The sequence below is a fragment of the Pseudopodoces humilis genome, chromosome 7 (genome assembly GCF_049639895.1).
Source record: "Pseudopodoces humilis isolate 2021_Gansu_Grassland_sample_001 chromosome 7, ASM4963989v1, whole genome shotgun sequence".
Classification (NCBI taxonomy): domain Eukaryota; kingdom Metazoa; phylum Chordata; class Aves; order Passeriformes; family Paridae; genus Pseudopodoces; species Pseudopodoces humilis.
This window is the reverse complement of record NC_142206.1, coordinates 30,515,794-30,543,006: the sequence shown is the minus strand read 5'-3', so window position 1 is coordinate 30,543,006 and position 27,213 is coordinate 30,515,794. Positions and strand designations below refer to the sequence as shown.

Sequence of the window (27,213 nt, the reverse complement as noted above, 5' to 3'; positions counted from 1 at the left end):
AATGTCTTATTATCTGGAATGGTAGTACCTAACCAGGATGTTGGGGAAAGCATTTTTGCTCTAACTCATGATGTTTTTTGTTCAGATAAGGATTTTTTTCCAAATTGAGGTATGCTTTTTTTTCTCAATCAGGAAACACATAGCTAAGACATATTAACTCAGTTACTACTGCATATATTTTAATTGAATGTGACTTCTAAAGGAGACATAGTTTATTTGAGAATGATGGTTTCTTCTTGGTCTGTATACTAGAATTGATTGGAGATTTTCTTGGAGTCCCATGGTAACAGGAGTGTGTTTCACTCGAGGGTTCAAATTGAATGCTATTTTAATGCCATAAGACCAGGGAAGCAACATTGAACATAAAAGTTTCCAATGTATTTTGCTAATGGACATCCTTTCAGAATTAACTACTTAAATTGTTAAGATATTGTTTAGTTGCATTGTTTTCTTGAGAGTCAAATACAAGTAAAAAAACAAAACACTCAGTTGACTCTTTTTTTGAAGAGGAATTTTTCTGTTTCACATGGGTCAGGTAAAAACAAACAGGACAATTTAACTTGTGCCTTGCTGCTGTGCTCCAGAGAGCTTAAAGCATAGCTGGATTTCCATGGCTCATTCAATCTTTGGCTTCCTTGCTGAGATTTCTTAAAGACAGTTAGTGTGATTTGAAAGGGTTCACCTCAGTTGTGTGGGATTTTGTTTTACTTAAGCTATTAAAAACTTTCAGTTCAGTCTTGGCTCAGACTAGTAGGATGTAGTTTTTATTGTCTTCTTCCTCTCTACTTCAAATGACACGTTCACTATTTTGGTAAAAGGGGTATATTTATCAGATTAAGAAATTCTGAAAAGAGCTTTTGCTATAAATGAATGTTTTATTTTACATGCTTCTAAAAATATGAAGCCTTTTGAGCAGCTACCTCATTTGTTTCTTCCAGTCTCTGCATCATCTAGGAAAAATCATGTATAATAAAGGAAAAGTAATCAGAAAGGAGATGTTAGAGGTCATATACACAGTGTATTTAAGTATTTTAAATAAAAATCTTATGTTGGTCTGGCATTAAAATTTTCTGGTTGGGCAGCATAATTTTTAACTGGGAATCTTGATAGCAGTGGCTAAAATCTCTAGGCCTGGGTCAGTAGGAAGCTGTATTGCATTCTGTCAGGTATCAGTCTTGATACTTGCAGGCTCCCAGTTATAGCATACTCTGCTCATATGATTTGTAGAAGGTATAGGAGGGTTTTTTCTTCAGTTAGAGTTTTAGAATTTCATTATTCTTAATATCCAAATCAGATAAGTAACATGTATTCTTTCAAAAATGTTAGTGAATTCAGCATGTAACATATGTGCCAGATTGGTAATGTACTGAGAAAGTGATCAACAAAGCAAGTTTAAAATGCCATGATAAAGTGTCATTTACTCCAGAAATTAGAGTCTGTGTCTTTGTCCTCTAGAGGTGTCTCAGAGAGTCAAATTGATGTCTTGCATGTACTGCTAACTGATTGTGTGGAAATTTTTTTAAGTTCACTTTTTCTTTATTCTTCTGTCTTTTTTACCCATCTTCCCCCATTGTAGCAAATTAGACGGCCGGATGAAAGCAAAGGAGTTGCTAGTAGAGTTGGATCCCTCAAAGTAAATATGTTTCTGACATTTATTTTGCAAGTTTTCTTCTATAGCCTACACTTTTCCTTTTGAAGGGGGAGGTGTGGGGAGGGAGGGAAGGGGCTTTTCCATTTCTCACCATCACATCATTTTTATTTCAGTATTCCTATTGCTGTTGGGTCACATTTTGTTTGTTTCTGTGCTACACATAGAACAACCTATTGAAGGCAGGCTGCCAATTAGGTAGCTCTGGATGTCACTAGAAGTAAGAGATAGTAATAACCTTTTTAAAGTGCCTGTAATTTGGTGGTCATGATTAAACCACTTCTCTGATCTGCCTGTTACATGGAGAAGTGATTTACTCATCTTCCAACTACTGCTTCCCATCTTGAAACTTAATTAAACTCTTATGGTGTTCTCACTTTATGCATTTAATTCTGCAAAAGACCATTACAAGGGAGTTTAATATTTCATATATATATATATATATATATATATATATATGTGTGTGTGTGTGTCTGTAGCCTTTAAATTAGAAAAAAAAAATCAAAGTAGATAAAGATCAAATGAAAGATATTCAGGAGACTAATAAGAATGGAGCCACTGTTTTGCTGATAGTATCTTCTGCCTTTTCATGTTTGTATAAACGTAGACAAACGTTTAGATTGCTTAGCAGAACAGGCAGATATCTAAACCGGTACCTACCATACACACAGTGTTACACTCTGATAAATGTTTTTGAACCAAGATGCTGATCATATGCAGTCCAAACCATTTTGATCTCAAGAGTTGCCTCTATTTCAGCTGTCCAATTTTTCACTTCTTTTCCTGCTTTATTTCCTTTTAGCACCTTCTCAACCTCTAATTATTTCTTTTTTTCTTCTGCATTCTCCTTGCTTTTCCTGTCTTATTGGTTTATGATCTTTTGTTTTGGTTTTGTATGTAAGTGTATTGCATTTGTTCCAGGACAAGCCACCCTCTCTGTTCTCTAACACTGTTCTACAGCTGCTCTTTGTGAAAATGTAATTTCACTGAGCACAAAGAAAGGGAGGGAAAGGATTAATTATACACCTCTTTCCGGTAATGCCTCCATTTAAATTGATCTTAGCATAGAAAAAGAAGCCAGTTGCTACTTGTTTATACAAGTTGTAGCTAGAGGCATCTGTAGCATTCCTCACTGTCTGTGAGGCTTTATCTTTTCATCTTGTATTTTGGGAAGATGTTTTAATTAGAATGTAGATGAGAAGAGCAGTGTAGATGAGTGGAGGCTCTGTTTCTGTGGGAGGCATTGAGGACCACTGAATTCACATGGATAAAAAATACAAGACAGCCACCGTTTCTGTGCTGTTTTTGAAACTGTTCATGATTGCAATGACCCATGCATTTTAAGGCATGGGTCATCACATGCAAATCTAGATGCATAATGCATGCACATATGAAGTTGTAGCTTATTTAGATGGTGGGTTTCACCTGTTATTTTGAAGACCCATTGATAGCTCATCTTGGATTAATATTTCTTCATCTGATTTAATTCCATGACCTAAAATATATATGTAGACAGAAAATCTTCTTTATATAAAATGGGAAATCCTAATTGAGGTTCCCAATCGTGAAAATTTACCTCTAAAAATTCTTTTTATGAAAATAAATTCTAGAACACAGCCTTACTAATAAATAAGCTAATAACTAAATAAACAATGTAGCAAAGATTCAGTAGCTTTAGAATTATAGTTCCCTTGATTTTTTTTTTTTTCTGTAGTGAAAAAGAGCCATGTTAAGCAAAGATATCTTGCTTCCAGATTCCATGTTTACTGAGACTTGTATGCCTCTGTTGTTCAAAGCACTTTGATGTCTTGAAGTGTTTTGGCAGAGGCAGTAAGAAATGCATTATGCTATGGTTTATTAAAAACAAAATAAAACAAAACACAAAAACAAAGAGCAAAAGAAAAATAAAGGAGAAAAATCTGTGACAAGAGAACAGGTTGCTTTTTCAATTCATTTTCTGATGTTTACATGTAGCTCCATCGAAAGCTGGAGGAGCTCAGACATCACCCAGAAGGCAATGTCAAAGGATGCTCTCTCCAAGTAAATGTATGATTTCACTCGGTGGTCTGATTTTTTAAAAAAACTTCTGCTGGCTGGTAACACCAAATCTGATTGGTTTGTCCTCTCATCCCCATCTTTTTTCTTTCTTTCTCTATTTCTTCCTTTGCGTTTTCTTTCTTTTCTAGCTGGGGTTTCATTTTAATGTATGTGAGAAACCTGACCTGATTGACAGAGTTTGTTGTAAAGAACATCCTACTGCATTTTAATGAATGCTAATCAAACTGCTTGACTTTACAGAAACGAAAAAAAAATCCCTTTCCAAAACTGAAGTTGCATATCTGAAAGTTTCCTGAATATTAAACTTAGCAGTGCATAAAACAGATACCCTTAATTTCAAAAATAAAAATACCTTCTGCCAGTGATTGGTAGCCATACCTAAACCAAAAACTATGGCTGATATAAGGTAAATCAAAAGCATATAGGTTCACATGTACCTCTGTCTTTGCCGTCAACCTTTTCAAGTCCCTGTTTTATCTCACAAAATAGGTCAATATTTGGTTGAATGACAGCTATGCCAATTTTGTTGCTTGTTTTTTTAGCAGACTAATGCAAAAAATATGGCAGCACATTTCTTCTCTGTCACATTTGTTCTTTAATGAAAGAAAGTTGTGGAAAAAGAATTAGGATCCAATATATCAGTCATGACACCCTATAAGGTCACCCAATTTTTACAGAATTATTTAATAAAGCAAGTCAAATCCAACACAACAAAACAGACAGCAGTACCTCTTGTTTAGTAGTACACCTCATAAACTAAGAACAGCTCTTCAGAAATTCTATATAGAAGTGTTTTTAAGCCACATTATTTTGCATATAATGAAAATTAGGAAAAGTTTGTAGCAGAGTAAATGTGAAAATTAGTAACACTTTATCCCTTTGCACATCCATCCAGTGAAGGGTCTCTCAATAATTTCTTTAGATTCATATCCTCTTTGTCTTCCATACATATGATTGTTGTCATTCTCAGAACTGTCATTCTAATGTACAATTCACTAAGGTTGTACAGTGCAAGATAATTTTTGTAACGAAAATTATTTGATAATTTTTGTCCCTTTTGGGCACTTTTGCGTATACAGCTTTGTATCTGACATACAGTTGATTACTGCTTACTGTCAAGTAGAAATTCTTGAGTTTATAATATTTTGCAGGTCAAATACAAGGAAATCGAGCTGCTAATATTTTGCAGTATTCTGTAAAACAAATTTGATTAAAGGACAGTATCTTTTCCCTGGCAAATCTTTTAGGAATCAAGTTTTGGGGGAAATAAACTGTGTCATTTTTTAGATTTGGTGGTAACTCACAATCAAGACAAAGCAAGTTATTTTAAGCTATTTATTCTTAAATTCCTGATTTAATACTTAAAAAATAAATGTAAAGCCAGAAGAAAAACCCAAAATAGGCCATGAAACATGGTACTACAAAAAATATGTTCTAATCATGCATTATTTCACGGAATGTCACATGGGGAAAGATTTCAAACTAAAAGCTGTGACTACATTAGCCATGGCAGCATGACAACGGGAGCTGTCATGAAATTGTCCTGTTCTTCTGTGCCACTTTATCTGTTATTTCATGACCACACCCTCCATGATGGAACTCAGTAAGAAATGTAAGCAAGTAAATAAAGAAATATTCCATATATTCTTCATATGCCTTTAAGTTTCCTAAACCAAGCAGAACACATTGCTAAAATTTGCTGCTTTGTCACTGCTGCTCTGATTCATGCAGTAATAATGGATGTTCTAGATAAGAGCATTTTAAAAGACAATATACAAATGACTGATCAAAGAGAAGAAATAGTGAACAATTGGAGAAAAAGAAAAAATGAGGGATCTGTTAATAGTTCATTTTGAAAATAATTTCCATTTTTTCCATACTGCTTTTGGAAAGGGTTTTAGATGTAGGTTTTTGATACTCCTACAATGTGGCAAAAGTATTGAATGGTATGGGAGGGGGAGCATGTTGTATCAGATGGCCAGCCCCATAATTGAAATTGAAATGCTATTGCATAATACCATTAAGGTGGAACCTTTATTCCAGAATGAATTGCAAAGACATTCTTTCCAGATTAAGTTCAAAGGCCATTGGAAATATGTAGGAAATGCTGGAATTCTGCAGAATATCACAGATGCCACCAAAAGTTTAGAAGTCTTTCCAGATATCTGAAATAAAATTGATGAATGAAATGAATGAAAATTTAATTAATTAAGGAATTCTGGGGGTTGAATAGTTTTCTTTTAATATCAGCGGTAATATAGCCATTTACAAGGAAGTTATGCTGACCTAAGGTTTGGTTTTGCATTTCTTCATGAGAAATTCATTCATCTTGCAGTTCTTTTCATTACTTAATATTTTGATCCCTTGCAGTGACCAGTTTGACACTGAACTGTTTAGAAAACTTAGTGTTCTGTCACTTGGACATGGTAGCATTCCCCCATGCTGAAATTTATGTAGCAGTAGCACGTAAGTGCAATTGCTGCTGACATGATCAGCAGAGAAAGAGTTGACTTGGCTCTATTTTATAACCCATAATACCTCCCAAAATTGATACCCTTCTACAAGTGTGGAATTACTCTGAAATTCAACAGAACAATACTGCTTCAATCTTTGCTTTGAAGAATTTTTTTTTAGCTCTTTTGGTTTTTGGGGGTTTTTTTTTGATTTTTTTGTTTGTTTGTTTGTTTGTTTGATCGGTTTTAGTTTTTTTTGTAACTGTACAGCCTGAGAATTTTAAATACAAGTTTAATTTCTGCAGAAAAGTATTATGGAAATCCCATGAGAAAAAAAAAAATATCCAAGTACAGAGTTCCCGAGTAATATGCCAAACTATTTTTGTGTGGCTTTTAACCAGTATGGTTGAAGTCAAAGATTCTGGGTTTTTTTCAGGAAAAATGTTCCCTGAATTCATAACAGTGGCCAAATACTTTCAATAGATTATGTGAAATGGAACCAAGATTCTCAGTTTTCATACAGACCTGTGTGCCTCAGAGTCTATGGTCTCCTGCATGCATTTTCTGTCTTCCTTTAAGTACCTGCTTTCTTTGGCCATGATGAAGGATTAAATTTACATGACTCTTACTCTTGATTCTAATACTCACTTAGTAAAGATCTACGTCAAGCCAGTAACGCCTTCAGACTGAAAGCAAATTACTCTTGCAGCATTTGAACCAGGTTCTCATTTGGTGTAAATAGCTCTTTTTTAAAAGTGTTCTCACAGTGGTGAATTTCTGTGACTTGACAGTTTGACCCCTTAAATTGAATATTTGCAAGGGAAAAGAGCCCAAATGCCAGCACATTTGCTTTACCCAACATAATACATAGGAGTTGTCAGGTAGCATACAAAGTAAGGAGAGCTGCCCCTTCTCTCAATTGGACAAAACAGTCACTGAAGTTCATATATGACAACAAATTGTAGGTAGAGTAGGTGATAGGTTGCAGAAACATCAAAGGAGCTTGGAAATATATTGATATTTAATTTTAATAACACAGAAACACTACACTTACAAAATCCCAAAATCAGGCAGATGCTTAAAAATTGAGACCAGTTAGCATGAAAAGCAATGACATAGAAATGATCAGGAAATTCCAAGTGTGCAGAAGATTAAACAAACACATTGTGTGATCCTATTGAAGGTAAACAGCAGTCCCTGTGTGCTGTGAGCATAATCCTTTCCTCAAGAACATTAGGTCAGTTTGTAACTACAGCACTTCAGTGTACCTTTGATTTCTTCATTCTGAGAAAATGAAACAGGTACATTGAGGGTCTAGACATGTATGAATAAGGAAACAAGAATTTGAAGTAAGATTAGGAGATTAAGGGAAATTCTGTATGTGTGTGTTTTTGAGCATAGAAAGAAAAAGATAAAAAACAGAATAATACATATTATATTATATATTATATAATAACATATAAGATATAATAATATATATAATATAATAAAATGTAACAACTGGTATCTTATTGAGGGGAATATTGTAATTTGCTTCTATGGAACTGAAACTATGAAAAAGAAAATACAGTATTACTTAAAGTTTTTTATTCTAATTCTGACTGAAGTTAAATGGTTCCATTATTAATGAAATTATGGATAATTAGATTATAGGATTCTTTGACAAGGAGAGTGATAGCATTCTAGTTAGAGCAGTTGCTTAAGAGAAGATTAAAGTGCACAAATGTGTAGCTTGCCCCTTGTAAGTTGGTGTGAGGAGGAGACAATGTGAACTAAGCTCTTCAGATTTTTTATGGAGTATAGTTCCAAACCTTCTGATCATTATTGTTTCTGTGTATCTACTTGCTGATATGTAAAAAACTGGTGCTCTGATGATTCTTGCTTATCATGCGTTCTTTGGATCCTGCAAAACCGAGGCTAATGGTTTTTTCCATGCTGTTGAAAGACAAACCATGGGAACAATGGACATTATTTATGAAAATCTTGATTAGAATCTCATCCAAAAGACTTAGGTGAATAGCTGTACCTGTTGTGAGCAAAAGCCCACCTTACCTTTCTTAGAAAGATTTCAAAGCTGTATTTCTAGAAGCAGTTTTGCTTTGTCAGAAGAGGATCTTTCTTTTTCTTTTTTTCTATAATTATAAAATAGACTGTTTAAGAATAATAGTTGACTTCTTAAAACTGTGTTTTTCAGTCTTGCTATTTGTTTGAAGGAATGTTCTATTTTTGTCTTAATCCTTCTACAACTCATCTCAGTTTAAGAAAACATTTCATCAATTGAAGAAAATGCTGAGTGTGTTTGAATATTTAAGATGATGTGAATTGATTCAAATTTCCTTAGTAATGTTATCTAGAAGAGCAAATGAAATACAGAATACCAGAAAGGAGCAAAAAATTTTTTGGAGTACTAAAACTTTTCAAGGAAGAAAAAAAAAAGTTGTATATTTAATGGAGACATAAATTAGCACAGACCAATGTGACTAGAAATTTCCTGGAAGTGATATTTTGTATTTCAATGAAAAAATATGAAATACACATTTAAAACTGAAAAATATTCTTGAAAGACTTCTTATGAATATTATGTTCTCTGCTCAGTCCATCATATACCTAAGTGAACAAATGGTCACTAATAACCTGTGTGGGAATCTTACTGGATTCATCTTTACCATACAAATGTATCCAGACTGCTGTACAGTTTGTTAAGTCTAAAGAAGTTTTACTAAGGCTTCTGATAATTCATTTTTCACCCCTAGAAAAAAATCAAGACATGACTTTTAGTACATTTATAAGAACTATATTTTTTACATTTCATTTATTAGACTGCTTTTACTCCTTCAGACAGTGAAACATGAAATATTTTCACCCAAAGAAAGGATTTTTCTATAAATTACTGACAAGTCCTTTTTTAATACTTGAATTATGTCTGAGTGATTAATAGTTTAGTATAATGGCTATCATGTATAAACAAAATGTGTCTTAAACAATCAGTAAAACTGTAGGTTACCAATTAACTTGTGTTAACTTGCATTGAAAGCTCTTGACAGTGGACAGTCCCTCAAGAATCAGACACATGACATTGCTTAGGGGAATAATCTGCAGATTTCTACTGACCTATATCTGGCCATTAGTCATTGAACTTTGCAAGTTATTCTGGTTTTTGGGGCAGTGAGATTGAAGAAAAAGCTCCCTTGTCAAAATGCTGCTTCTGAGTACATCAACAAATAAAGATATTTGGAGCCTCTTATGGGTTTTCACCCATAAGATTGTATCTTTTGTAGAATATAAATATTTTATAGAATAAAACTAATACTTGTAAATGAAACAGATCAATAAACGTTTCATCCTATGATACCTTATTGTCCTAATAATAGTGTTGTCAGATACCTAGAGGACCAAGAACTTATATTTGTCTTCAGATTCATCATTAGTTTTAATTATTTTTAAATTAAGTACTTTTTTTTTTTTCTTTTAAGAAGCTTCCACCTTAAAAGGCATAAATTTGAAGTTTCTGAAATAGCTGGTCATGGAAACTTTATGAACCCCCTGCCACTATCTCAGTGCTGGAACCACCTATACAGAAAACCTTCTGAGACCCTTACTGTGCCACCATTTCTTTTTTAACAATGTTTTCTTTTCCCCACTGCACAACCAGGCTCGACTCCCTTCGTGCTCATCCACCTATAGTGTTTCTGAGGTATACTTTGCACGTGTTCTCTCACACAGTCGACCTGCTCACCCATCATACTTTTTTGATTTTATTTACTTTTTTCTTTTTTTTTTTTTTGCATTGCACTGTGCACAAGTGGGGAAAAATCAGCTGGGGGGGCAGATTTTGCATGATCAATCTGCAACCATGTTCAGCGTGGTTTTAAAATCACTGTGGCAGTCTGGGACCACCATGATGTATAGTCCAGTAGCTAGGCAACTACAATATAGCATATGAGCATAAATTATATGATAGAAATGTTCTTAGTTATCTCTTACATTAAGTAATAATAACAAATTTACAGATGTTGAGGCCGCAAAATGCTTCACTTGTTAGCCTGACCTGTTTTCGGACAGTGAAACTGGAAGGACTCTGTAAAAATGGCCATCAGGTTATGATCACTAATTACCTGTCTAGATATAGGTGGGTTTATGATATCTGAAATTCATTATTAATTCCCAAAGCTCTGGCTCGAGTCACTACCTGCCAAAATGCATGTACCATTTCAAATACTTCTGTATCAGCTTCATGACGGTCTTCTATAATGAGGTATAGTACCATCTTATGAGAATTGAAAATGAAAATACTTTCACTTGTAATTAGAATGGGGAAGAAAGAAGAAATATCTTAAGATAAACTAGAATTCACAACATCATGGGATAAAACAAAGTTTATAAAATACTGTAAAATTAATTCCATGGCCTGCTGCGTAAAGATTAGGTTTCAGCATATTATTATAATTGATAAATGGATGAGTACCAAAAAGATGGACTTAAGGTTTCCTGCTGTACCGAATCAGTCATGAGTCTGTGTTTTAAAAGAATCCCTCAAAGATGACAAGATCCCATAAGAAGTTAACAGTTTGTGCTGTGCCTCACACTGTGGGCCATATTCTAGATCTGATCTGAATGATAGAATTATGATCTATTCATGAGCAATATAAAAAATCCAAACATAAAGAGCTCACCTACTCAATTGCTTTGTCCCTAAGCAGAGAGACCCGTACCTTGCTGATTGTGTGTGTAATTTGTTCTCAAAATTTTCAGCTTCTCAAGCAATCATTCCTAGCACTTCCTTATCCTTAGTAATAAAAGTTTTTCACAGTTTCAGTGTATGAATAAGCAAAAGATGTCATAGAAAAGTTCTTAAGAAAGATGCTTACCAGTTTTTCTGTCATAGATCTGTATAGATCAATAGTTGCTGTCTGGCTCTACTGGGAGACAAGTAGTTTTAAAAATAATCAAATATGTGTTCTTAAAAGCACCTGATATGTATTCTGCAGATCATTGTGCCTCATCACTTTATTATATGAAAGCCTTATGTTTTTATCATGATTATCATCAAAACACCAATATGGAATAAATAAGTTATACTATACTCACATGCATACAAAGCCACTTTTTTCTAAGCTAATACCAGAACAATAAATTAAGTTCAGTGCTTTTGGATGCAAGACAAAAGCCATTCTCACTCCACACTTCTGAATATCTGTACAAAATTAAGGAGTGGATCAACAGGCATTTCATAGTTCATATCATCAAAAATGATGAACATACTCTTACAGATGATGGAGTCAATAAGTCACTTTGTCCTGGGGTGACTTTATGGTGCTGAATTGTATCCCCATTTGTCTGTTTAGCCCAGAAACAAGTTTTGCACCTTTAAGACTGGTTCCAAGAGTGAAGCAGGGGGAGAAGAAGCATTCATTTTTTTTCCCCTGAACCTTTAGGAAACATCCCTTTGGAAGTTCCTTTCCAAATTTGTCCCAAACCAGGACACACTTTCAGGGAAATTGGCGTTTTCTTGCTTTGCCTGCAACTTCAGCCATTTGTCCTTCACTTTATGGAGGGATCATTGTCTTCAGAAGAAACGCAAACCAATGTATTGCAGCTGGTGACTGGTCAGTATGTATGGGTCTCCTGCTTGATCAGATTCCAAAAACTTTTTTGCCTTCTCCGAAACTACCACTGCTTTGCCATTTGTGCTAAAGAATCTGCTATCTGAAGTATCGAGGTGGCACTGCAAGACTGTGCAAGCAATTCATCCTTTATACTCTGTCCAAAGGCAAGATCTTCATATCCAAACTGCAAATAGCCTTGGCTGCATGCTGAACCAGATCTTGTGTTGCAGTAGCTGATCAGAATTTCATGCTCGCAAAACACACAGTACAAGATATAAAAAGCACAAGGTATAAAAAAATATGGGTACATTATTCTCTGGTGGCAGGCTACCACCCTGTGTGTTTTTCAGCAGAACATTCAAGCCACTGACAGATCCAAAGGAATAAATCAATTGAAGCTGAAGACATCTGTGGCAGTTGTAACTATTTGGAGAGGCAGGAAGGGATTTGAGGTATTCTGGGGTCCATAAAGGATTTGTAGTCTGGTTTCCATATTTTTAAGAGACTCTTCATTCAAAAATGAAGAAGCTTAATGTCAGGATGCATGTCAAACAATGCTCAACATCATCCTCTATTATTTTGCAAAATGGGAAAAGCTGCTGATGAGTAAACAACATCTTGACTTCTAAATTATATGATAGAAAATCTCCCAAACTGAAGTATTGTTAAATCATCTCCAGAAGCCTGTCAGTAATTTTGATCATGGGAAGAAAATTAGTAATGGTCTTTTTCATGATGTCTCATACCCAAGAAAAAAGAACCACACTTCTGATAGGATCTCAAGGTTGATTTTGTGTCCACACATATTTCTGTGGTTCTTATTCCAAAAAAAATACTTTTCTTAAGCTAATTCTCAAGGCACCAAGTTAAGATCTTCTTAATTTTCTGCATCTGAGTCATCATCAAATAGCTTTGGACCTTCAGAGGATATCTGGAACAAAATGGCAAGAGAAGTGGAATCAGTGCTGAGATTTCAGCTGAACCTGCCTTCTGACAAAGGTACAATGAAAGATGAAAGAGATAACTTCATGTAAATGATTTCAGAAATCTCCTTTTAGGAAATAGAGGTATTAGATTCATTGTAAAATTTTGTCACAATTTTAATTGTTCAGGAAAGGTCTGGAATTGAATTCACTGGCTCTAGTAGAACTCAAATTGTTAAAAAGGAAGTCAATCTGTCAAGGATTTCCTGTCACATAGAAGGTCTTTGATTGAAGAAGTAAAAGATCTTCCAGCAGAAGACAAATAGGACCTCTGTATTCTGCATTGTGAAGAATTTGAGGTAGAATTTGCTGCCCGTTTTTTTAATAGAAAACATCCTTGTAGAGGCTGTTTTGTATCTCAGAGTCCAATAATTAGAAAAAGCTTCTTTTCATCTGTTCTTTTTTATTGCCACCAGTAGCATGAGTAGAACTGCACATGTGGTCAGCTGATGCCTATTTGAGAGTAATGGGCAGAAAGATTTTAGAAACTTCTACTTACTTTTAGGTACAGAGAGGTTTGTTGAGTTGCAGGCATTATAGTATAGGAGTATTATACAGCCTCTTAGCCCCAGTTAGCTCCTTAACAATTCCACTTATCTGTAATGAGGTCTTCAGTGAAATTTAAGTGAGTTTCTTTAAAAAGAGATTTCCTTGTGTCACGAGAAGCAAAGCTTTAATTCTCTAAAATGGTACGATGATAAAATATAAGCTTATATTCTCTTTAAATTTCATAGTGTGCAATGAAGTTCTTCACCCTTGAAGAAAACCAGTTAGCTTCCTGCCTGAAATTTTTGTGGATGTTAGCAGGATTACTTAAATGGTTTGTCTAAGAGCTAAATTATTAATTAGGACTTATAATGACTTAACAAATGTGCAGTATAGTATGTGTAGAATAGATATTCAGTTGTCACAAAACATAGTAGTTTATTTTTAAATAGTAGTAGTTCAATTAAAATACTAAATTAAGTCAGCGTCACTTAAATTTTTAGAACTACTCTGACATCAGCTTGTATCATAAAAATATCATTCACAGTGTTAACTGAACAGATTATTCAATGAAGGTCCATAGTCTCTAATTTATAATATTGCCTTTAGATAGTGTTATGCAGCAGCACCATTTTTTATTCTCATTTGTATCTCAAACTTTCTATTAGCAACATCATTTTCTCTCTCCCTCTCTCTCCCTGTCCTCTGGCTTTTGCATGCGCTCTGTGTTTGGCTAAAAGCGTAATGAAGGAAATCTATTGATCTGCTTGTTGGAAGGATAGTGGCAACAAAATGTTTAATGCATTGCTACTCCCTGCTTTCCAAAAAATAAAGTTTTTCAAAGAAGAAGACACTCGGGTCCATAGCTTGTCATGCATTTTATTTAGCCTCATTGAGTGGTTAGAACATGATGTCTTTTATTGTGAAAGATCTGCAAAATACTGCGTTAGTTCTCTCTCCCATAAAGAATATTATTTCCGTAAAGATAGGTTTGGAAAATGTATTGGCTGCATACTGATTGATGGGAATTAATTGTATACTTAGCATTGCTAATAACACAGCAGAGACCTGTATTATCTTGTTGAGAGTCACCAGTACAGGGAATTAAGGAGCAGTATTCATAGAACAGGACGAAATACTATTTCCTGTAATAGGTAGTTGACCTCAGAATACCATTCAGAGACTGCATGAAAATTTTTAAGTGCTATGAGTTAAAGTATTTTATATAGTGTACATTACAAAATATTGTAAATAACTGAATCTTATTCTTCAGAATTAAAGCCAGGTAAGAGACAGGTTCTTCTTCTGCTTAGATTAGTTTGAATAGAAGACAGTGCTGAAAGACCAGGAACTGCAGCTCTGGCTTTTAGGTGTTTACCACTAGCATAGAACCTGAATTCAGCTTTAGGTACAGGATGCTAAGTTCCCTGTTGGTACCTGTTGTAAATCTGCTCTACATAGCCCAAATTATGTACATGTAAGCAGGTCCCCTGTTCTTTTCTCTGATTTCACGTAGAAGTCCAGCAAATAGAGAACTTGGTTCATTGCATCTGACATACAAAAATATACTGAGCCATTGAACAGAAATTTCTGCTGATAGATTCCCTTTCTTGTTGCCTTATGAATGCCATATATTTTGTAGAGATGCTCTCTCAAATTTGAAATAATGTTTTTCCAAGAAATAAATGAACACAACAGAGCCAATAACAATCCAGTAATCATTTGGGATGTTGGCACAATCTACTCCTGGTTTTCTCAGGTCTTGAGTTTTTTTGCAGTTGCAAATAAAACAGTGAGTTTTTAAGTAAAATGAGAATTTATAGGTATTTATCTTTTAAACATTAGCAAGAACTCAGAGCTTTCTATTTGGCAATTCCATTTAAAGGATTGCATTTTGATTTGCTAGTAGTACCACCTTACTCTACACTTAAGAAAAATTAATTAATTAAAATTCTTACTTTTAGAGAAACATGGTTTCTTCAGTGCACATTAAAATGCAAAATTTTATGAAAAAACAGTGATCTTCCTTATTCATAGAAAATAGTTTTGCTAGTGCTATCTTTTTTAACTATATTAGGATTAAAAAAACATCTTCTCTAGCATTCTCTCTGTCATATGATACTAGAGTATGACAAAATTTCGAAGTTACATCAGGAAGGACAGTGTGTTATTGCAATAACTGATCAAAGTATACATTAATAACTTTGATTAATGACATCATAGATTTATTTTTTAATTCTTTAACAAATGTTGCTATATATTTAAATACTATTTCTCTTTATTCACCCATTGCTGAATCTCAAATTAGATCCATTATTAGTTCATACATTCAAAATAGAAGCAAAATGTTACTTAAACCTACAGCTGCTCTGTGCATGGTACTTAGCTTTTGACTCCAGCCAAATAAAATTATCCTTTCATATTAACATTCTGCACTTTCATTTTGTACTAATAATTTTGATTCAAGCACTTAGTTAATTTACAAAAAAGAACTGTTTAGTAGTTGGGAGAGTGGTAAAAGATGGGGTTTTGAACAGCATCTCATTTAATTTTACAGATTTTTACTTAAACCTTAGCTATTCAACTTAAAAAAAAACAATAATACCTTTTATTGTTTTTATTATGGTAAAATGCTTTCCAGGTCTGCATTTATCAGAGAAAGAGCCAATAAATAATTTCTGTCCTTCCCCATCGGGAATTTAAAATTCCCTACTTTCTGTTTCAAGACAAAGCTTTATGTTTGAATTTTTAGTTATTCCCCCTTGCTTCTTGTACCACAAAACAGGAAGACATTTCACCTTGCCTTATGGTAGAGATGTGCAATCCTTTATGAAACAAATCAGATCAAGCCAAAGAGCTATCAATGTCATTTTCATTTTGTTTGATTATAGCATAGACTCCTTTGCATTTTCCAAAGTCAGTCTTGCCATTATTTTGCTGTAAATACATCCATTAAGGCAAAGGGATTTTTTTTTTCCATTTCCTTGTGCTGTACCATACCTCCGACTGTATGGCAATAAAATTGGCTTGATTAGATACAACTGTGAGGGTTTTTTTTTCTAGACAACCACTGTTTTCTTTTTAAATCCAGTATTACGCTGCTCACCAGCATACAGGATTTAGAATTTATTTTCTTTCTACTTAAATTAGCTTTTTTGAGAAGCCAGACATTATTTTGCATTGTGTTACACTAGTGATAACACTTAGTGCAACTGTTCTCTAGCTCCAGCTCCCAAAGCAATCTAGTTCTGAAGAGTCAGCTAAGAGTCAGCTTTAATAATAGAATCTATGAAAAAACTTAGTCTAAAGTCTGAAACAGCAATGAATTAAAGTAGATGGAAGCTTCTACTGCTGTTAAAGCTTTTGGAGTAATCACTGGTGTAAAATGCCATGTATGTGATTTAATTTACATGTATCTCTAGTGGGTAGTCTGTTTAAGTACATGGCAATCAAGTTAGATACTCAGAGCAATGTCAGTATCAGTAATGCACAGCTCAAATGTCAGTGGGTTCCTATGAGTGCTCCCTAAGTTATCTTCCTGTTTTTCCCATTTTTCAAATGCTGCTTTTAACACAGAAACAACTTATTTTGCTAAGCAGTATTGCCATGAAGTCTTTTTTTTTAAGAACTGGAGGGCAGAATGAATGTCCTTATTCACAGTATTTTCTATTTCCCTTTCTCATCTTTGAGATGAAAATTCAGTGTTGCTACAAGCCCAGCCAAATTACTATTGTGTTCTCAAGTGCATAACTGCTGTGGAGAGCCTGGTGATTGCTGTTGTGCTGGACCTTGCAATCCAGACTGCCAAATTCAATACAGTACTAAAGGAATTATCCTCAATTTATCCTGTTGAGACTTTGAGGCTCAAAGCAAAATCTGAAATGCAAATCCTGTTTCTTCACTTGCATCTCTGGTTACTTTTAAAAATTATTTCTAACTTGGGTATAACAATAGTTTTTAGTGCAAAATTCGTTCAGTCCCAGCCTCTCCTTTCTATAGCTTATGAACACTCCAAAATCGTCATGTTATTCATCCAAGACCATTCTGATTTCACTTTAAGTATTCTCCTCAGAGGAATATAGTCTGTGTTTCTGTCTCAGCTCAAAGGCAGAAATCTAGCTCTTCAGTACATATAGTTCATACAGTAAGTTCACTGTCTGACATTTACTACTCAGATTAATGAAATGAAGATTTATTTTTCTTACAGTTGGTGCTCCCTAGTTTGAATCTTAAACTTTAAAGAGCTTTATTTATTTTTATACTTTAAAGTGTACAAGTCTGAGGTTTTGACTGAATATCGTATACATGAGAGACTACAATATACACCAGATATAAGATTATTGTTATCTGTTTTTACTAGTTTTGGCTCTTGTAATTGAAGCACTTCAGATTTAATTTTCCTAGCTCAAATAAAAATATTAAGCTTAACTAAAATCAGCTTCTTTGAAGTTATGCTAGTGCAGAAATTATGATCATACTACATGGGGAAACCTGTTTTGTTCCTGCTCATATAGTTAAAAAAGTAGTCCAACCATTCACTTTAGAAGGATAACAACTCTAAAAATCTCCAACCAAAATTTCTGGTAAACACCAAGAAAAAGGTGAAATTTAACTTTAAAGATGCTTTAAAAAATATAAGAAATTGTGTGGTGGGTGTTGCTGACTCTTTGGGCCTGAAGGTTCACTGCTCATTTGATCGGTGACTTCTGAAGCCACAAAGTCACAGAAGAGAGTTAGTAAGTTTTAATTGCTTTGTTCCTGTTTACATGTGTTTATGTTCCTTTACCTGTGTGGTCAGCTTCCAGGAAGCTGATTGTAAGCATGAAATGGGAATTGTAAGCTTTGTTAGCCTACAAGTTGGAGTCAGACTCATTCTAACTTCAGTGGAGGAGAGGCATTTTCACTCCACAGACCTTGGACCAAAGAGATAGAGGTCTGTAGGCCTAGAGGCAGATAGGAGCAGAAACAGTAAGGCTAAAAATTCCAAACATGCCTCTCCCAATTCCCCACCAACATTTATTCAGATGCTGACAATGACTAGACATTAAGAAAACGGAATTGTGTTTCCCAGCAGTAGCAGGTGTGGTGAATGGCGACTCCATACCTTTTGCTTCTGGAACAGAAAGTGTGGTTCTGTAGCAGGAAGGTCTGAATGGGTGCCGAGGAAACCTCTGTCACATTTTCTGTCTCCACATTTGTGCTGACTTGATTTTTCTTGCTAGAAAAACTTCTTGCACCACTTTCAGGAGTATCCATTTTCTGTGTGTCCTTCTTGAGACAGACTGTGTGATTTTGACGTCGTGCCACTGCTGGCAATGTGCACTCCCAGCCCAGAAAGCCAATTGTATCCTGGGCTGCATCCAAAGCAGCCTGGGCAGAAGGGTGAGGAAGGGGATTCTGCCCCTCTGCTCTGGTGAGATCCCACCTGGAACCCTGCATCCAGCTCTGGGGTCCCAGCACAGGAAGGACATGGACATGGACCTGTTGGAGTGAGTCCAGAAGAGGCCATGAGATGATTCCATGGCTGGAGCACCTGTCCTGTGAAGACAGGCTGAGAGAGTTTGGGCTGTTCAGCCTGGAGAGCAGTAGGCTCCAGAAAGACCTTTGCAGCCTTCCAGTAGCTGAAGGGGACTACAAGAGAGCTGAAAAGAGACTTTTTACAGGTGTATGTAGTGATAGGACATGGGGAAATGGCTTTAAGCTGAAAGAGGGCAGGTTCACATTAGATGTTAAGGGTAGTGAGGCACTGGACAGGTTGTCCAGAGAAGTTGTGGTTGTCCCATCCCTGGAAGTGTTTGGAGTAGGATGGGGCTCTGGGCAACCTGGTCTACTGGAAGGTATCCCTGCCCATAGCAGGGGTTAGAACTGGATGACCTTTAAGGTCCTTTCCAATGCAAACCATTTTGTGATTCTATGCTGGACATTCTAAATACAGTTGAAATAAATGGCAACTGAGGATCTAATCTCTACAATTCAACTGTAGACATGTCAGGTTACATTTAGTCTAAATGTCTTTGGGTCTCAGTTTCCCATCTAAAATCAAGTCATCCCTCTGCTTCACAAAGATTTTGCAAAAATTTAGTAGAACCGAGCCAAACAGAGAAATCTATAAAGAATTAAATAATTACCCATTTAGCAGACAGTCTGAATCATGTTTAGTAAGTAAAATATGAAACTAGTTGAGCAGGGAGATTAAAATGAAGTAGCCTTATCTTGTCTTATGCAGAATCCCTGCTGAAAGTAATTATGATGAAATTACAATGCCTTCGTGTCAAAGGAAAAATGAGTTGCCCACATAACATTGATCTGTCCTAAATGTTGTTTCACTTAAACTTGCCAATTTTACTTGACTACATATGAATAAAAAAATTACTTTAAAATTTTATTTTAAGGGTCATGCAATTCAATAAAAATAGTTTCCTTTTTTTTTGTTTTTTGCAGTAATATAGATATTTCATTTTTAATGCTGCATGGAAATTGGCTGTTGCTGGGTAAAGAAATAATGTGGAAATAACTGAAATTTCATTGAAAAACAAAATACTTGTAATTAAAATGAAGCTTTTAAATGTCAATTATACAAGTCAAGGGTTAGAGAGTAATTTATGGAGTGCTTGAAGACAAGAATTTCTATACATCACTCATGTATCAGACTGAAAACAGCTTAAAAAGCTGGTTAATCTGGGACAAGGAGTTCAAAAAGTTCTAACGCTGGTCAGATAGAATGTAACTCAGACATCTAATGCATACTCATAAGGCTAAGTGGTTTCTCAGTCAGATTGCCAGGGTATGAAATCATATGAAAATAGGCAAGTAAATACCATTTCTGTGGCAAACAAAAAGGATAACAGAAATTTTTTTTGCCCTTGTACCTCATAGGAACTACAACTTTCTCTGCTTTTGTTTACGCTATCTACTTCTCAAACTGGAGACTATTTCCAGGGCATTTGGAGAATGTTCAAGATTTTCATTCAAACAAGTAAAAGGTCTTGTTCACAGTTAGTAACACAAGTAGTAGAACGTTTTATTTTTTTCAAGTGAAGTGTTTCTAGAGATTTTTTGTGTCTTACAAATCCTACTTGAATTTTGATAGCACAGGTTAGAAATACCTGTTGGAGTTTGTGCACAAATTTGGCAATAATGTTTATGACTTATTTAATATTGGCTTTAGCTTATACAAGATACCTGATCTCTTCATATTTGGGTATTATAATTATTGCAGCTTCTCTGAACAAATAGCAGTATGATCTTGAATAAGCTCTGAACCACCCCTAAAATATCACCAAAACGTGCCATCTTTCCAGGGTTACTCATACAGCATTATCTCCTCCTGAGAACACAAAATGCATCTCATATTTTTTTCATACAAAGGCAAACATCTAATTAAAACTACTCTGAAGAGAAGAAATCCCTCTTTGCTTCTTTCAATTCTCAGCTATGAAGCTTATACTGCCAGTTTGTAGTAGCCAGTTGACTTTTTTGTTAGCTTACTGTGGTTTGCTCTTTTGTCTCATTTTTTTTTCTGTATATATCACATATCATATTCTTCCTGTTTTCTCATTGTGAGGTGTTGAGCTTGCAATTTTAGTTGGCATGTAAGATTTCTTTGAATCATCTTCTGGAATAAATAAATGTGTTGATTTTACCTCCAGGACAATGTCAGTTTATGTTGAGAGGTGACTAATCTAAGAAAACTGCCTTCTGCCTTTTCATCCCATATTGTTTGAAATACTGGATAATACTTTTTTTTTTTTAATACTGTTCCTGTAAAAGGAACCACCCTTATGTTTCTATGGTGTATTCATCGATCCACCTCCACTGTCCTGTTTGAATAGTAGTTAGGATGAACCATAATCTGACCATAGAATTCCATATGTGTGTTCATAGTCTACTGGGAAACAATTATCAAAATTCAGTAAATCTCTATGTAAAGTGTAGGTGATTAGAAAAAAACTCAGAAAAGAGAGCTCAGTAATATATGGATGAAGACATATTCAATATTTAAAATTTACTTTTGTTCAGTGTCTAATCTACCAAGTATAACACTTAATAAGTTGTAAAAGTCTGCTCCTAAAATTATTCTGGCTTGAAATAATTTTCTGTTTATTTCTTCGCACTGGCTCCAAAAGAGAGATTTCTTGTGTGGAATACCATATTATTTATTACTCATATTTAAATTTTGGTGAGCTGAATCCCACCATCAGCGTGCTTGTTTTAAAAATTGTGTTAATGCGTAATGTCTACTGCTTTCAAATTCCTTATGCTCACTTTTCCTTCCATTTCAGAAGTGGTCTCAGTATAATTAGAAAAAATTATTCTGTTGTTTTGAACTGACTTTAGTCCTAATTCAGATGGCCGTTAAGCATTCTCTTAAGACCTTGTGTGTTCAGCTCAGTGTAAAAGTGTTGTTTGAATAAGAATTGATTCCTGAAATTGGAATACTGCATGTTGTAATAGGATTTTTTAATCCTCACAAACTTTATTGAATGTTTTGTGAAGTACACAATTCCAGATACACTTTTTTTTTTTAACTAGACAATCTTTAAGGTCCCTTCCAACCCAAGCCATTCTTGTGAATGTTTTTATAATAATTTTATTTTTATATTCCATATGAATTAAATCAAAGCTATTCTCTCTGTTCCTCAGGATAGATTTAACACAGTTCTTTTAATGAAATCAACATTGTATTTCACTGCATTTTTTAATTTGCTCCTAGTTTAACCTTACGGATATTGCTTAGAACACCACACCAAAATCAGTTTTTATAAGTATTATCAGAGCAGCTTGAGACATTGTTATTCATGGTTTAGTTTTCTCTTATCTGTTTATTTAGAGACACTGGATAATGTATGTTGCACTCTTAGAGGATAAGAAGGTATTTTAGGCAGAAGACACTGTGCAAACTCCTACAGTTATAAATCAGATCACATGTGATTGAAATTTGTTTAAAGCAGGCAGATATTCCAGAGACCATTCAAATGGCACGAGTACGGTGTATATGGTCCAGACCTCAGGTCATGAAATTACTAATAAATCACATGCAGAACAAAAGCAGCAGCAGCATACTTTCCCACATCACAGCAGATACCTTGTCCTCATAAAGCTGCTGAAGTTTTAAGGAGGCTGCATGAGTTCTGCACTTTCTCACCAGGAGCAAGTGCAGCAGGTGTGCAATACCTCCTCAACAGGCCTGCCTGGTGTTGGGGAGAGTGAGAACACGGTTCTGAAATTGTTAACAGCTGCTGTGCTTTGCTTACCCTGCTTCCTTCATTACAGCTTGGCGAGTTCATTCCCTCTGCTGTACCTTAGTCCTCTGTGTCTGCCTATGTTTGGGTTTCTGCTGGTGGTTCCACGTTCTGCATGCTTTTCTCAGAGTGGAGCAATGTGCTTTCCCATAAGTGCTAATGGTTATGGGTCAGCCTCCTGCAGGCTCTGTGTTCCTGAGAAATGGGCTCTTTCTGTTGGTGGTAATTCATGTTTTGATGTCACTGTTCTGAATTGTTCTTCATGTTGTAATATTGAGTTAAAATGTACTCCCGTGAAAGTTAGCTTTTCATATTGGGCTGGAAACTCTTCATCTTCGTCTAGCAATTTGTTTTATTATAACCAATGGCTTTTAATTGTACCTCCCATAATGAAGAGCTGACTTAATACTCTGTGCTAATCTTGTTATGACTTTAAAAAGGTAAGTAATTTCTCTAACAATTCCTAACAGTCATGATAGAGCGTTAAAGGGTTTCTCAGTTTTCTTTTTTCATTATTTTTCACATGAATTTTTCACTTGTAGCATGAACTTTTCTTTGTGTTTTTCTCTATTTTTCTTGATTTTTTTAGACTGATTTTTATTTGCAGCAAAACATATTATGTAAATTTAAATTAATCCAATTTAGTACAGTCACTGATTTTGTTTTTCAGACCTATCATGACAGATAGAAGTTCCTGCAGGACTCTTTATTTTTACCATTCCCTTTATTTATTTTTAAGTACTTTATTTCACATTCTATTTACTACTTCAGCCTCTGGGAGAAAGCTTACTCTGTGTTCCAGCATGATGAAGTTACATTTTCAAGAACATAAAATCCAGTTTTCTTAAAATACGGAGTAATGTGAACTGAATGCTTTGGGTTTCGTTACGTTCTGTCTGAACTATGCAGGGGAATGGTACTGGCTGGTAGCCCAGTGTATCTTCTGCCAAGATAGATTGTGAGCCAAGAGGCTGTAGAATGGACAAACAATAAATCTATATTTTCCCTGTGAAGGAAAAGACAGCCATAGGTTATTTCTGTAACTACCTGTGAATAAGAATTACAGTAAATTCTCCTAATAATAACTCTCCCCAGTCAGTCATGGTACTACATGCAATGTAGCATGGATTCCTCAGTTAACAGTAGCTGTGAAAAGAATACAGGTTTTTTATAAATGTCACAAATAACAAAGTAGTAAAACATGCAAATAATGAATATTTTAAAAGACACTTAAAGCACATGACCCTATTTATAAAAAGCTCCATTGCTGCCAAAACTGTATGTGTTAGGAAACTGGTGGGTTTTATTCAAAATCATTTTCCTGGAGTTTTGATTAAAAATAACATTTAGGATAAAAATGTGTGATTCATATTAAACAGAAGTATTATGTAATAGCTAATTTTGATGTCAGTTATGTTAAACCATGGTTTGTATTCTGCAGCTGTGAGCATAGGTTGGGAAACGATCAAGTCTAGCTGATCAAGCCTTTTATTTTATTATCATGGATTCCTCTTCCACAGCTGCTTTTAAAATTTGTGGGAAGCAAATTATTTCTCATACTGCATATGTTGCCCATCAGGTGAGTGATGACATGGAAACTTTAGGCTGGGTGTAAGAAATCAAAAAGTAAATATGAAGTCCTCTGTGTGCACAGAATTAAAAAAATGACCTGTAAGAGGCTGTATGTTGAAGCCAGCTGTCTTTTGTTACCATTGTCATTTGGACACTTTAAGAGCAAAACTTTGTCAGCACGTTTTTTATATAAGAAGATTTGATCTGCAAATCTCAGCTGCTCTGTTCATTATAAATCTCTTGTTTTTGTCCATACACTAGCTCCACTATAGGTTGGAAGGGCTTAAAGATGAACTGAGGAGGAATAGAGGCTACAACTCGAGAGTAACTATTACTGCTCAAAGGAGCTGTTTTCCATTCGCAAACATTGCTTTGCGCTATGGGTTTGGGCTCCTTCTGTTCCTCCACTTTGTTGAAAGACTCTCTCTTGACTTCCATTTTACTTCTTTAGCACTGTCTTTGTCTGCTAACATTTTTCCTCCTTCTCTAGTAGCTTTTATCTGTGTCCTTTGGATCACATATTTTACTTAGTTTGTTTTAGTAGATTGTTTCAAATGTTTGTGTTTTGTATTTTTGGTTTTTTGCCTTTTTCTTTAGGACTGTGTTATCTCACTGAATTTCATTCCACAGTTGCTGAATCGCTTGGTTATTTTGCAGCAGGTCCATTCCTCATTTTCTCTTTTCATGTTTTTCAGTGAGAAATAAGAGAGCCTCTTCCATATTAAACAGTAGTCTTACACACATAGGCCCATGTCTCATTTTGCATTCACCATCTTCTGCCTTGCCACATCCATCCTGCTTCTCTCTCCCTCTCAAACTGTGCTTCTCTTTCTTTTGTGTTTTCTTTCCTGCCATTATACCACCTTTTTTGGTCCAGAATTGTCCTTTGGTAAATTATAGGTAAATATTTACTTCTTTCAAAGAGAGTTCATTTTATGCCTTTGAAATCTGGTAAAACAACTCTGGGCCAAATTTGGGCATCATTAATATTTTGTTTGCAGTTTCCTTGTATAGTATTTTTGGTGGGAAGGGGGGAGGGTGTGGGGTTTTTCTGTTTGTTTTTGTTAAACAAGAGTTTTTTTCAGGGAAGGACACCATAACCCACTCTAAGTTGCAACATTACTTTCCATAAGTTATTCCATTACAATAAGTAGATTGTGTTGCGCTGTAGAATCCAGTTTTTTTATGTGACTATCTATTTGGGGCAAGCTGCTGTGGACCAGAAGAAAGAGGTTTAGAAGCTGGGGCACGGTTTGTTTCAGCCTTAAATGGTTGCTCCTTTGTGAAGACAGCTTTTGAGCAGCTGGGGGTATATAATTCTTTACCAGTTGTTAGATCATATATATTCACTTCCTAGGCAAATTTTCTGTGACTGGAAGTGAAGAGCGAGGTCTGAAAGATAATCTGGATTGAGTCCTTTGCTTTTGCAGCAGAGACAGATGTTTTGCTGGGAAATTACACCCTCAGCATCACCTGTGCTATTCCACTTCTTCTGCTACATGTGCACACTTACTTTATTAGTATTCTCATTGAAATTTAAAATATCTTTGTCAATAAAGTAAAAAAGACAGGAATTCAGTTCTTACTGTCTCAGACATTTGTCTTCCTGTGAAGTTTACTTTAGCTGGGGTTTTGTCCACACAAAATGCTTTTTATTCAAGTGCTGACAGTTCAGTCTTCTGGCCTGACAGTAGTCCATCTGAAAACTTGCAACTTCAGGGTTATTGTACATGGTGCTGTCTTTCCAAACCTGAGAACTAACAAGAATTGATGCTTCCCTACAGATAAAATTTAAACTGTGTTGTGTTTACAAGGCTGATACTCTTTAAAATAAAAACCAATTCTTTTTTAAATCTGTATGGTAAACAGAATTGTAAATATCCGATGTTACCAGAATATTAGACCAATGCAAGTGTCCAATTTCCCTGTAGTCAGATCAATTTATCTGGAATAGCACAGTGGTAGCTAAGCATCAGGGAAGAGGGTTTGCTGAGAAACATGTCATTCTCACACAGTTGCTTTTTAAAGTAGAATTCCACTACAAAATTCATAGTGAACACAACATTTTTTTTAACCAGATAGGAACAGCAGAGTAAATTTATCAGCTCCATCCAGGAGCCATTTATACAGCTGTGTGTCACTTATACAATTGTGAAGAATTCTCATAAAACATCTTCAGAATCAACATAATTGAAAGTTAATATTTTAAACTCTCAATACTTGAAAATATCAGCAATAGAATTTTAAATTGGGTCATATACTTTCGTTAGTAATCTGTCTAATCATCCAACAGGATCTAGATTCAGAGCTACTGTAATTACAGCTGTATAAGAAGATGTGGATTTTCTGTTGAAGCTTAACACATAATTTTAAGCACTGTTCTTTGATTTTTTCTCACTTACTGTCCTTAGGCCATCTTGTTTCTTATGGAAGGGGTGTGGAATCAAGTTGCTTGTATCAGATTCTGATCATCAACTACTACCCTTCTGCTTAAATATACTTACCTCATGCAAAATATGTAAGAATGCTGCTGAAAATATGTATAGCCTCTGTCTTAGATCCCAGGAGCTTGCCCATTTTATCTCTGTATTTTGCATTCTTGTTAACTTCTGTAGCTCATAGACTCTGTGCTCTCTCTGCAGGTCCAGTCTAGGTGCAGCAGCAAGGAGAACATCCTCAGAGCAAGTAAGTGCAGAAACTTTGTAGCTCGATTGAGGAAATAAGACTACTCAGAGAACAGCAAGTGATAGATCAGAGAGTGGGATTAAATGAGTTTGCAGCAGAAATTTAATAACTTAAGAGAGTGAAATCCAGTCCAAAGGTAAAACTGTAAATAGCTCAAAGTGTTCATATATTAATGGAGAGTCACCTTTTAATTTATTCTTCCAAGTTGTTTTTCTGATGACGTGGAGGTCTTTGTTGTTTGTGATGTTTTGTTTTAAGTCATCATGTGTGTGCAGCCTTTATGGGCAAGAATTAACGCTCAAAGACAATAAAAATGGAAAATCTCAACTTGAATATACATTATTTTTATTTTCATACTTCACCATTAATTTGAATGTTGGATTACATACAACCAAACCAAAAAATGCATAGGTTAAGAATTCACATTTGATCCAGATGATGTCTAGTTTAATTTGCACAATTATTTTTCTTTGTGTTGTG

At 35.0% G+C, this 27,213-nt stretch overlaps 1 protein-coding gene across 8 annotated transcripts in view; it reads left to right on the top strand.

Moving 5' to 3' along the window:
- Positions 1-27,213, top strand: part of GPHN (gephyrin) — a 277,217-nt gene that overhangs the window by 199,283 nt on the left and 50,721 nt on the right. For 5 of the 8 annotated variants that reach the window (XM_088057855.1, XM_088057857.1, XM_088057856.1 and 2 more), the window contains 2 exons: positions 1,577-1,633; positions 26,691-26,733. In XM_088057855.1, coding sequence (XP_087913981.1) covers positions 1,577-1,633; positions 26,691-26,733 — 100 coding nt within the window. The remainder of the gene's footprint in view (positions 1-1,576; positions 1,634-26,690; positions 26,734-27,213) is intronic. The other 3 variants (XM_005520351.3, XM_005520350.2, XM_088057853.1) reach the window with 1 other exon arrangement.